At 43.5% G+C, this 12,701-nt stretch overlaps 1 protein-coding gene across 18 annotated transcripts in view; it reads left to right on the top strand.

Moving 5' to 3' along the window:
- The window catches only part of CACNA1D (calcium voltage-gated channel subunit alpha1 D), a 319,702-nt gene that overhangs the window by 3,575 nt on the left and 303,426 nt on the right, over nucleotides 1-12,701 (top strand). For all 18 annotated transcript variants that reach the window (XM_070492885.1, XM_070492880.1, XM_044755118.2 and 15 more), the window contains exon 3: nucleotides 2,793-2,898. In XM_070492885.1, coding sequence (XP_070348986.1) covers nucleotides 2,793-2,898 — 106 coding nt within the window. The remainder of the gene's footprint in view (nucleotides 1-2,792; nucleotides 2,899-12,701) is intronic.

The raw sequence follows: 12,701 nt of genomic DNA, 5'->3' as shown, positions 1-12,701 counted from the left end.
AAAGGTTGACTGAGGCCTTCTTTCTGAGCAAATGGATTTCTAATTAGTCAGATGATTCATTGATCTGGGTAAAAAAAAGCATTTCCTTTTCCCAGAAGTATATTTGGGGCTGAGAGGGGCCTTAGAGCACTTCCTAACCATAGGAAGGAGTGCGAAGAGAGGGCTTCCCCCACCAGCGCCCAGGGTGGAGGGGCCACGCTCAAGGCGGAGGATGTTGGCAACCAGCTGGAAGGTGGAGCTGAAAGCTCTGAGGACCTGGCTAGGCATCTATTTGTGTGCCCTCTGTCTTAGCTGGCTGTTTTCTGTGCCCTGGACATGAGTTAAAATGAGGTAACTGTCTAGAAAGGTTTTGGAGAGAGCAGCCAAATGCAAGGGTAGGATTTGAGGGGTTTTCATGTGCTTTTCCTTTTTAGAACAGATGTCTCTTCTCTAGAGGGAGTTATGGTGTCTCTCACATAGCTGGGGTTGTGTGGATGTGTTTTCTCTTTAAGTTCCTTTCTAGTATGACGACAACCATTAGTATCCACCCAGTAGGGAGTTGGGTGAATAGTTGTGCCTCAGTGGCATCTCTGGAGTTAGAGGCAGTGGTTGCACTTAGCCAGAAAGATCTCCTCCTCCTCAGGTTGGCTTGACGTGACTCTGAGTAAGCAGAGACCTCTCGGTGGGGTCATTAATGTCATGTGGAGTGAGGTGGGAGGCCTGATGCTGTTTCTCTTTGTGCGCAGTAATTTGTATATAGCAATTTATGTGTGGAGTGAATTCCTGGATCGTGCTGCCGACTCCCTTTCCTGCATTGCCAGACACATGTGTACAGGAATTAGGGGCTGTGGCTGCCAGTGCAGGGAGAGGCCTGCCTACAACTGGGACAGTTTGTAGAAGAGATCCTTAAAGAATATATGATCTGTTTGCTTTTTCAAATGACTGCTTCCTTCTAGTTCAGGGAGCAGGTTATAGAAATCCTCCTAAAGCCAGCTGTGCCAGGCCCAGTCAGTCCTGGGAGAATCAGAGTCTAGTTTGTTTTTACACTCAGGCAAGGCAGAGTGTCCTGCATCTTGGGAGAATGAGGAGTATTCGCCTTATTAGAAGGAATTCTTAGAATCAGACCCGTCTGTTTCTCTGTTGCTCTATTCTGCTTGGCTTGTAAACATCTTGTGGCAGCGAGATAGTATCCACCAATACCTGGAGACTGAAACTTGACCACCATAAAGAAAAAAATACTCATGTTTGGCTTTCCTGAACAGTGTTAGTGCTTCTCAGATTTGCTGGTTGATCACATTTAGGTATTGGGAAATTAAAAAGGAAGAATGGTAGTGTGGGGGAGGGGAGAGACTGAATGTTTCCATCTAGGATAACATTGGGGCAATTGGCTTTTTAAATTTTGGTAGGAACTGCTAAAAGGAAAAATGAAAAGGAGATTCTGAAGTCTTTTTAGGGGGACTGTCTTAAGTTGAATCTCTAGATAAGAGGTTTTGTAATACCAGATGAGTTAAGAGAATAAATATGAATGAACGGTAACTGGCTTTAAAAATAAACCCATCAAAATTAGTAAGAGGATTAATGTCCTTCATGTCCTTATTTCAGTGAGTGTTGAAGCTCAAGGGGCTGAGGTTTCATGAACCTCAACGAATCCTCAGAGAGGTAAGCGGTTTGTTTCCTTCTTTCTGGGAAATTTTTGGATTTCCCAGAAGGTTATCAGGATGAATGGAGAAGGGTCTGTTCATATCCTCAAAGCTTCACTACTTTAGTACTGGTTTAATTAAACCAGTGGCCTTGCCTTTTGTGGGTGAGTGTATGGAAGAAACACTGCTATAAAATCAAGTCCTGGAATTGCACATTAGGTTGGTGCTCATGAAACCTTGCATTTGGAAAGGCTGAAAAACAAAAGAAGAAAAACAGTCATTTTGGCAGATGTCAAATTTTGTATTGCCAGTTTTGACAATATCTCTTAATAACACCAGAATGTTTAAGCAAGTATCTGTTGAAAGCTGATCTCAAAGTGATTCTTCCAGACAGACCCCCTAGATTTAGAATTGTTAAATTGTACTTTGAAAGTGTCTGGTGCTGATTTCTTATGGCTCTTTATTTAATTTGTTTATAAATTGAACGCAGTAACAGCACATTATAAACTGAGCTCTGGTCCGGCTCTCATGTGAAACAGTGATAACCACTGATTAGTAAAGAAAGCAGAGGAGGCAGCTGAAGCCTGGCTTACTTATTAGAGCATCTGAGGTATTGGAACAAGCCACCAGACAGTCAGAGGTAGAATGGAGAAGGTTTTGGTGACTTGGCATGCCCCAGTCCAGACAGGAGATGCAGGCTGACCCAGCCAAGAATAGCCCCCGAAGAAATGGCTCTAGCACATGGAGGTAAGGATTTGTGGAAGAGATTTGTCTCATGATGACTTCTGTTTGTATCTACAAGAGCCAGGAATTTAGCTTTCTAAGGCCCTTGTCGCTTTGAAAACTGCAAGCAGAAACCTGGTTCACATAGTGCCCTAATTGGATGTACTTTCAGGTTTTAATATAAAATGTACAGCAGAAGTATGAGTGTAACATGATCCTTGCAACAGAAGAAAAGGACACGGAGAGGTCATTCGATAGGAAGATCTACTGGGAAAGGACCATGACGATTACTTCTGCTGGAGACCTAGTAGTCAGAGCAGTCAGTAGAAAAAGGATTTGTGTATATAATTTTCATTTAAAAAGTGCTTCTAACGGGGTGTGATCGGGAATATGATGAGAGAGATGGTTTATGTTGGCATAACACGTACGTACCTTAACAAAATTTTTCAGACCATTTGACATATTTATATTATTGGCTATTTTTGCCAATTGTGTGGCCTTAGCTATTTACATCCCATTCCCTGAAGATGATTCTAATTCAACAAATCATAACTTGGTAAGTGGCGTTGGAGTTCCTGCTTGTCCTGATGGGTGGTTGTCGTTTGTCCCTGTACTTAACCTGGCAGCTGGCTTTCTGGGTGGTTGAAGTTGACAGCCATGCATGTGATGTTTCCTGGAGCTTTGCAACTGTAGTGTTTGTTTTTTGACCTGTATTCTCAAATTTATACTGAATGAAAGTGTTTAAACTCATGAATCTTGTATAAATACATGTGGAACTTTTAATGGAAGAGGTTTGTAGCAGATTTTAAAATAACTTTTCTCTCCACATAGGCTTTTATTGTCTACCATTCTTTTCCTGATAATATTAGCTTTTTGTTTGTTTTTTTTTAATCCAGTGTTACTTGGGAGTGGTGGGTACTTTGGTCAATTTTTCTGGTAAGTAGAGAACTATCATAGATTTTATACCCGAACTATTAATTTTTAGAGAAGGAGAATACAACAGAACTAATAAATCTACATAGAGCGTAATTCGGAGAAGAATACAGTATAGTGTTGAAGTTCCTGCTCCTAGTCCATGAAATGCCCCAAGATCAAATGATTCTATGGTTAAGTAAATTGGGGTACTTCCACATACTTTACTGCCCTCTTAAAGATTCATCATGCACATTAGCTCAGTAAAAGCCCCGGGAAGGTCTGTAGTTAAAAAACCAGTTTCGTTCTGTTTAACTCAGCTAGTCCCTAAAAGTAATTGGTCATGCATTCTTTAAACATTTTTTTGGCAGAACACATCACAGAACCAGTGTTTCATGGAACTTCCTTTGGGAAAAGCAGCAGTAAAGAGCACTAGAGTGGGACCAGGAACTTGTCCCACTCGGCTGTCAACTAGCTGTATTTTGGGGCGTTTCCCGTATCCTTTCTGCATTGCCTTCACTCACCTGTCAAGGGGGTTGGATGAGAAGATCACTAGGATTGTTTTTACCTCTGATGTTCTGTAATCTTTTCTTGATGATTCAGAAGCCATTACAGGATTTTTCTGGAGCTGTAGCATCCTTCTCGCAAGGATCAGTCCTGTATAATTGGAGGCCGTGCAGAAAGGCAGCTGAAGGGGGAGCTGGTGCTGGATGACAGGGAGCTGTTGTTTGGCTGTCTCCTCTTTAGCTAGTTCCATTTGTTTTTGGTTTCTCCTGTTGGAGTGTGTTTTAGTAGGGCTGGCTTTTCTTAACTGAGTGAGTATTGTAAAGGCAAAACTGGTGTTGGGGGGAGCTCTGCTGGGTTCTGAAGATACTGAAATTATGCTCTTGTGATGTTAGCCTTAATGGTTTGTGGAAGATTTCATGTTGCATTTAAAATGTTGTGGTGAATTTCAGATATAACATGATACCTATTCATGTTTTGGCTTTTGTAATCTGATTTCTAGAGAATTTTAAAACGTTCTGGATATTGCTGCTGAAGATACGACCGTAAATGGAATTTGGATACACTTATAAACACTTACTGTTAGTATGTATTTATACTATGCTAGAGGTGATTTTTGTAACTTTGGATATTTTAAATAGCTTCTGATTTGGTGGTAGACATGTGACATTAGATGATCATTTTAAAGGAAAAGCAGAAGTAGTGAAAAGGCCCCATCAGTGGGGATAGATCATCGTAGTCTAGGCCACAGATGGTGTCAGCCCTGTTACCAAATTTAACAACGTGGATGGTGACCCAGTTTGTTGCTTTTTGTAGCTCAAAAGAACATGATTAAACAAACTTAGAAAATAAATACCTTTCAGAAAGGCAGATTAATTCAGATCAATGGAATAATTAATGTAGCTGCATGTGCAAGCCAATTAATATTCTGATTTTTCCCAAGGAAATTTGGGGCACTAATATAAGTACTGTCAACCATTTGGATTTCTCAGCTAAGAAGTGAGGGAATGAAATATAGGAAATGGATAAATCCCTCTTTATCCCCCTTGCAACCCCTTCCCAGTGGATCCTTTCTTGACAATTCTTAAACACTGGTCTTTTTTTGGTGGGGAGGAGGGAGTGTGCTAGTTTGGCAGGCCTTTCTAAAAACCGTCATATATTCCTTTGACCTCTTAGTATTCTGAAACTCACAGCATTCAAGTCTGTGTGTCGGGTTCACTTGGATGGTCACAGGGCCAGATGAGTATTCTCTGCCGACTCTTTAAATACTTCCTTTCCCACTGTGGGAAGGGAAGATCTTTGTGGATTTCCCCCTGACTCTTAGCAAGGTCCCATGCCATGTCAGTCCTCCTGCCAGGGAGCCAGGTTTTTTTTTTTTTTTTAATACATTTGACCCAATTTGTACCAAAGTGATTGCTCTATTTTTGGGATCGGTTTAGAGGCAGCTGAACGAAGCTTATTTTTCATCTGTAGTAAATACTTTTCAGTTGATGTGAATGGCAAAACGAAGGGCAGAGACCAATATGGGTTGCCAAGCTGTACGTATCAGGGAGCTGGCGGTTTTCTGGGCCTCATAGCTCTGTGGGAAATGTGTATGCTGAGCACTGAGAGTAGGACTCAGGGCCCGCTTAGTGGAAGATGTTCCTGGCTGTTACAGGTCGTTTGCAGTGAAATGATGACTTTTGTTGGATAAGTACTTCTGTGGCCATCCCCGTTGGGCCAGTATGTGTTTGGTCTGGTTTGTATGCAACTCAGCCAGCTTTGGGGAGTTAGAGACTACCTGGAGGGCGGCAAGTTTTCCCAGGGTTAGATTGTTTTTTAATATAAACAATCTCAAGTTTCTATGCAGCTTTCATTTGTGGACTTGTAGGGACCAGTGGAGGCTGAAGCCATGGAAACGGTGCAACTCAGTTCCCACAGTAATCCCCCTCCTAGTTCAGTCAGCAGCAGCATTGCTCAGTTCCACTTATTGAAAGCGTGTGTCATTTATTTAATTTTCTTCTTAGCACTGTGGTGGGGGGAGCTCTTCTTTATGGGGTGTCAGAGTGGGGATGATTACAGTATTGTCCACCGTGTTGAGAAACACTTGATTTTGCTTCCCAAACTTCGGTTTCTCATAAGCAAACTGATGTGGTTGAACAGTTTTCAGCCTGTGCAGCCTGTTCCTGGTCCTCCCCAACCCCCGGCCACCACTGCCTTCCCTGTAGTGCTGAACGGCCTCCAATGAGAACTGTCCAAAACAGGGGTGCTTGTCTGCCTGTTCAGACGTTCCTTGATGTCTGCTAATGGAGGCCCAGGCCTCTCTGTTACTTTGTCACGCAAAGCGCCTGGCTCATACCAGGGGCTCAGTAAATGCTTGTTCAGCTCTACAGGAAGTTTTACTAAGTCTCTGCCTCCTTTCTCATCTTGTTCTTGAGGCCCATTTGTTTTTGTTTTTAACTGTTGACATTTTGCCTCAGCAACGTCCCTCACGTCTTTCCCTTCTTCTCCATTCATACCTTGGTTGGATGACTTCGGCTAGAGAAGTGATCCTGAGGCTTCACTGGCTACCCACTGCCCCCCAAGGAAAGGCCAGACTGCATGGCCAGGTCCTCGTTGGTCTGTCTGGCTCCTTTGGGTTTATCCTCCACTCCTCTCCTTCATAGCCCCAGCCATTTGTCCACCAACAGTTCCGAAACTCTCCTTCCCTATATTTGTCCACTTCCTGGCTTTTCTGCCACTGCTTTCTCCATCTGAAATGCCTCCTCCTCACTACCACCCCATCTTCCCATGTCACTATGCTTACAGCTGTTCAAGAATAATCTCAAATTACATCTCTTCCATGAGGGCTTTTCTGACCCTGATCCAAAGTAGCACGTCTTATATGACCCTCTCTCATGGCACTTTGCATATAAAATACCCTATATTTTAGGTATTTATGTGCATATCTTATCTTTATCTTATCAAGCATCTTCAAAATACAATTCATAGTGAGTCATTTTCGAATCTCCAATGGTGCCTGGCACGGTGGTACATAGTAGATGTTGAGTAAATACACCTTGTTGATGACTGTCCAATGAACGGCTCTCTCAGGAGAAGTGCCTCACCCATTCTTTCCTCTGAGCCGTGTTCAGGATTTTCTTGGGTGGTAGGTCCCTCTTTGGACTCCTTGGAGGTCCTAGATGGGGCGTGGGTGGAAAGTTATAAGTGTTTGTTCCAGAAAAGCTTAGGTTCTTGTGACCCTCTTCTCATGCACCTCTGGCTGGAGGAGCCCTTGCAGCTGGCTTTCAGGGCTGAGCAGTCCAGCACGTTTTGTGCTCTGCCACCAGGGCTCAGAGTAGCAGAGTGGTGGGAATTTCTCTGGGAAGCAGTGCTGGTTGTGGACTCTGTCTGTGGGACCAGATGTCTTACAGGGGCCAGGAATGCTGTGGGACAGTCTCCTTTGGTTGCTTTCTCTCCTCCATGGCTGAGATCCCAATGTGTAGTGTTTTCTGGGATTAAAAGACAAGTTCGTTGGATCTGCATGGTCATGTAGTTTAGCATCTTGCATTTTTTATATGCAGTGAGTGGTGTGAATTGTGATGTCTGAAACAGTTTCATAACCTGGTTCGTGGGGCTTAGCCTATCAGGGGGGTGTTACTTCTGTGCCTCGTCTGCACTGTGTCTTTGATCTATTGTCTTTCTGTTTGCAGTGGGTATTCTTATTTCTTCGTGCCTAGATTCTGTCTGTTCTGCTAGGACAGCTGCCTCCTCAGTTCACCCTTCTGTGATCTGTGTCCCCTCCCCACCCCCCACCCCCACCTGTCTAAGTGTAAGTACTTGCTTTCCCTCTGCACTCCCGTAAGCATGGTAAACTCTCCTCTTTACAGACATCAGCCTCCCCCGCTTATTTTATAGTTGCTCTGGGAAGTGGCCTGGTGTGTGGTGGTTCTGCACATGGGCTCTGGGGTCTGGCAGCTTGGCTGTTTGGCTGATTAGCCGAGTGACTTTGAATGGAACTAGCATCTGAGTTCCTAGAGGCTGAGGCTGGAGTCTCATTTGTCTCTCTAGCCTTGTGCCTGGCGCACAGTAGGCACATCAGGAAATGCATGTGGAATGAGTGACTAAATAAATGAATGACCGTACAAGGGCTCCGTCATATGTCCTGATAGATCAGTAGTTAATTTTCAACAATTGGCTAATGATTAATGTTTGCCTGAGAGGCTGACTTTCATTGTCCAGTATTAATGAGAATCCTAGGAAACACTTGTCAGAGTTTGCCTTTAATTTCAGGATCGTATCTTTCTTGACATATTTAACTCTTTAAATCTGAAGCAGGAGACAAGAAAGCCAAGTGCTTGTCTATGCTTTTTGATTGCCTGCATCATAAGCTGGCTTCTGTGTTCCGTACGTGAGCCGTCTGTGAGTGATTGTATGTGAGTGGATGTGTGCGTCACATTTCATGTAGAGGTCGGCGGAGGACGAGCAGCAAAATGACCAGAGTGGATGGACCTGTGTAGCAGCACTTAGTTAGAGCTCGTTTCCTAATCGTGATCTGAGAACCAGTTTATGTGCTGTGGAAGCAGTCGCATCTCTTTTGTAGTCTGACCTCATTTTGACCAAGAACAAGTTACCTGCCTTCATCTTTTATTGGACAGACTTTGATCGAGTATTGACAGTTTTTCAAAAAGTGAATCCAATTCTTAAGAAATTCAGATTTGCTACTATTAAAGTTCCTTAAGAAGAAGAATTCCAAAGGGGTTCCCACTCCTTTGGTTTGTTAAAAAGCGAATCTCATTGTTTTATAGTTGCACCTTACACACTGGAACTTCCCTGCTCAGACCCTTTAACAAAGGAGCCTATCTTAGAATGAGGCTATTTGGATTTATTGATGTATTAGCCAGGACTTGTTGGATTACAAGTTGCAGAAACACAACTCAAATTGGCGTAGTTGGAAAACAAAAATAAGTGTGTGTGTGCTTCTGTACTATATGAACTCAGCTAACTGAAAAGTCCGGGGGGGTAGAAGTTGTATCAGATGTAGCTGGAAAGGGGGCTTAAAAGAGGGTGTCAGGATCCCCCCCTGCACCCCAGCCCTCGGGTCTCTGCTCAGAGTCCGACTGGCCTCCAGCAGGTCTGCCTCACATGCTGCCTGAAATGGGCATCTCCCTCAGCCCATTTGGGGGAGGGCCTGTGGGGAACCACGTTCCTTTCTTAGCCTCAGCTACAGTTCAATATTTTAAAACTGATTGTGTGAGAAACAAGGGACCCCTGCTGCAGATTTGTGGGTAGTTTCCTTTTTTAACCTTCTCCATCAGTATTTTAATTTTTAACTGTCTGCAAAATATGAGAAGTACATGATACAGAGGGGACAACTTGCCCAGCAGTAGAGACACTTGTGTCTTGTTAAACACTGGTCTTAAATACTGGTCCTGGTGGTGGTGGGCACTCTAGAAGAGAGCCCCAGCAGCTACTCTCTTCGAAAGTTCCCTAAAGAAATTGCAGAGTCTTTGAAATCCTGGCCTTTGAGCTATAGGGAAGGACCGTGTGGGGTGTTACTGTTGGGTGGGTGATGCACTGAGGGGAGGGATGTTGGTGGGTGTCCCTGCCCTGCAGGGGTTGGGGTAGGATGGGGGATTAGCAGGTCCTCCAGGAATAGATGTCAGCGTTCAGCCTTCTGCCTCCTACTATGCTCAGGCTCATGGGGCTCTCTGCCATCAGCAGTATAGGATGTGTCCCCCAAGTCCTGTTCTACCCATTTGATCGAAATAAGGAAAGTGGTAGGTGTCTTCCCTTTATAATTGAAGTGAAATTCGTATTCCCGCATCTGGGGTTCTTGCTGGCAGTGAGGCCATTTGGCTGGGTGGGCAAAACTGGCAATGGGAAGTGGGGAGGAGGACTCAGTGAGGAAAGCTGAAGATGAGATTGAAGGAGACACTGCCTGAGGTGATGGATCCTCTGTGTGTGTGTGTGAGCTAGGGGGAAGTGTAAGTGGATGGATGAGTGAGTGTTTTTGACATACACCTTGTAGGATGAAGCCTTCTTCTGGTGCTTTTTTTCCTAAGCTGGGCCCCAGACACTGTCTAGGCTGGGGAAATGACTTTTTTCTTCTCCAGAACCTTAAAGCAGTTTTTTCTACTAATTTTTTCCCCTCTTCCCTACTGGCTGAGTAGTAATTTTAGAGATCACAGGACGTCTGTTGAAATTATGGAATGACTAAACGTGAGGGTCAGGCTGGAGGGAATTGGGGGGCTGGCTCGAGGGAGGGAAGGGGGGCTGCAGACTGGTCAGGGAAAAGGCAACTGGCAGGCGGACCCCCCTGGGAAGGCGGGAGGAGGGACCCTTGGTCAGCTGTGCCTGGGGACTTGCAGCAGTCTGGGTGTGAGGCTCAGGCCTTCTCCTGCCTCCATCGTCTTCCCGCTTTCCTGTGGCCAGGAGGAAGTCTAGCACAAGATACTTACAGATATTTTTGTAGAGCTTTAAGAACTCTTGTTTATAAGAAAGGAAGTCAAGGCACCATTATTCACCAAATATTTATTGAGACCTGCTATGCAGAGCACGCCAGGCTCGTGTGTCCCGGTGCTGCTGCGGCTCGCAGTGCCAGCCGCCCTTTCATTAAGGAAAACCCACAACGTGGGGTCAGAGGACAGCCTTCTTTGTTTTTCATATTTTGCGTTCTTATCATAAATCATCATTCAAAATTCACACAAGTAATACATAAATACATTCTTGTAAACAATTAAAACGACACAAAGTGACATTCTCCTTTTACCTACCCAGCTTGTTCTCATCACAGTAATCAGTTTTGTTGTGATCTACTCAGAATTGTTTTCCAGTGTGTGTGTGTGAATGTATGTGTATATAGTCTGCATTTTGAAATACATAATTACAGTTCGAGTATTTTAAATTTTCCACCAGTGGGAACATAATGCATGCGTTATATAGCTTCCTTTTTTCCACTTAACATGTCTGCCAGGTCTTTCCATATCTGTATGTAGAGATCTAACGACTTCTTGGTCACCATAAAGTATTCCGTGTGTGAGGGTACCACGGTTTATTTAATTGTTCTCTTTCTGATGAGCATTTAGGTTAGTTCCTAAAGTTTTGCTCCTTCAAACAACATTGCATGGAGTATCCTCGTGTGTGCTTCTTCCTGCATACAGCTAAACATTTCTCTGGGATAAGTGCTCAGATGTCAACTCTCTGGGGGGAGGGTAGTGCGTTTTTAATTTCCATGCTGACTGCCACATTGCCCTCCACTACACCTCTATGGATTTCAGCTCCCACCCCTCATCTCCTTCAGATCAGCAGTCACTTAAGTCTGATGAGTGACCTCATTTGTTCTTTATCTTAGGCTGTGGGAAAGGAGCTCTTGGGGGTAGGGGACCTCTCCCTTGGATGTCAGTAGGCATCTGGAGCATCTGGTTAGAGCAGAAAGTCAAGAACCCTGAGCACTGGATTGTAATCTCTTGAACCACAGACCCAGAGGAAAGGCACCGAAGTGTGTGATTCCTTCCCTTACTTGGGGCACCATTAACTTGGGTACTGTAGTTCTTTCAAGTGGAGCATTCATTCTAGGTAGCTAATAGGTAAATAAGTTTCTAATATAAAAATCGAGTCTTGGTTTTGGAATGAGTTCTGTTCTAAGATGAATATTGCCTTTATGTTCCTTTGGGGAAGAAAAATGTGTAATCTGGTATGTTTCTGATGTCCCATAATCTTTGATTATTAATTATTTTATTTTCACACACAGTAAAGTCTTGCTATTATTATGGTGTTTATTATAGGGTTTATACCCTTCCTACCTCCAAAAGCTCTGAGGTGGTTTAGGAAATGGAAGTTGATGAAAGACCGGGCAATTGGGAATCAAAACACCTGGGCACTGAATTGGCCTTTAGGTTTTCCAGGAGTGGCAGCAAAAGGGAGCACATTCTAACTTACCTGGCCTTTATCCTCTCAACAATGGGAAGCAGCGCATTCATTCAGAGAAGCACTTTCTAGCAAGAAAATCCAAGGAAGAATCTACAGCATGGGTCCTTGTACAAGGGACATTGTTGGGACATGGTGAGTCATGTCTTTGCTGTGCTTTTGTGACTCAGAAAAGCCCCGTCAGCAGCTGGTCTCTGGAGTCCTAGTTTCTAAAGGGTTAGGCGCTGCCTTGAACCGCAGCATCATGAAGGCTCTCTGTATTCTGGGAGAGCTTTGTCTTTTGATCGGATAAATTACTGTAGAACTAAAGCTGAGAAGATTAAAAAAGAGTGGTTTAACACAGCTATCACTTAATCATACATAAAGTACTTTTTTGAGTGTTTATTTAGGTGCAAAATATAGTCCGTTAAACAATTCACTTGTTGTCCTAACTTGGTTTAAGACAGAATACAAAAGGATGGTATGACTTTATGCAAAGAACGCTTCCCAAACCCTCATTTGGAAGAGATGTAGTTTTATTATTTTACTCTAATGTAAACTAAAGAAGTGACCAATATTTTTAAAAGAAGACATCCTTAGATGTTCTTCAGTAAATAGATAACAATGGGGTATAATGAAACACTGTTTATATTTAAATGACTTTTAAGTTGTACAAAAACAACTTGAATGGGTCAGTGGGTAAAATGCTGCCCTTTTATACCAGTAATTTGCCCCTTAGTGCTTTTTTCATGATAATGCAGAAGTGAACTTCTCTTTGGGCTTTCACAAATTCTGAATTATTGAAATATAAATTAATTCTGGATCTATTTAAAGCTCTTTTCAGAATTTTTATCTGGTAGGAGTGAAATTAAAGCATTGAAAGTTCTAAATTAGAATGGGGGGAAGTGGCGACGCCCAGCAGGACTTTGGTAAAAGAGAGGTGTTTAATACATCTTTTTCTAGAAAGCTGTGTCGGGTGGTACTAGTATGATCGGGGCAGAGGAAGCGTTGGTATATTTTAGGTTGGCCAACTGAGTAAGCTAACGGCTGTCATTAGAGCCAGGTGGGGCAGAAGTA

Source organism: Equus asinus, chromosome 21, assembly GCF_041296235.1.
Source record: "Equus asinus isolate D_3611 breed Donkey chromosome 21, EquAss-T2T_v2, whole genome shotgun sequence".
Lineage (NCBI taxonomy): Eukaryota > Metazoa > Chordata > Mammalia > Perissodactyla > Equidae > Equus > Equus asinus.
The sequence above is the reverse complement of the archived record's forward strand: the minus strand, read 5'-3'. Positions and strand labels throughout refer to the sequence as shown.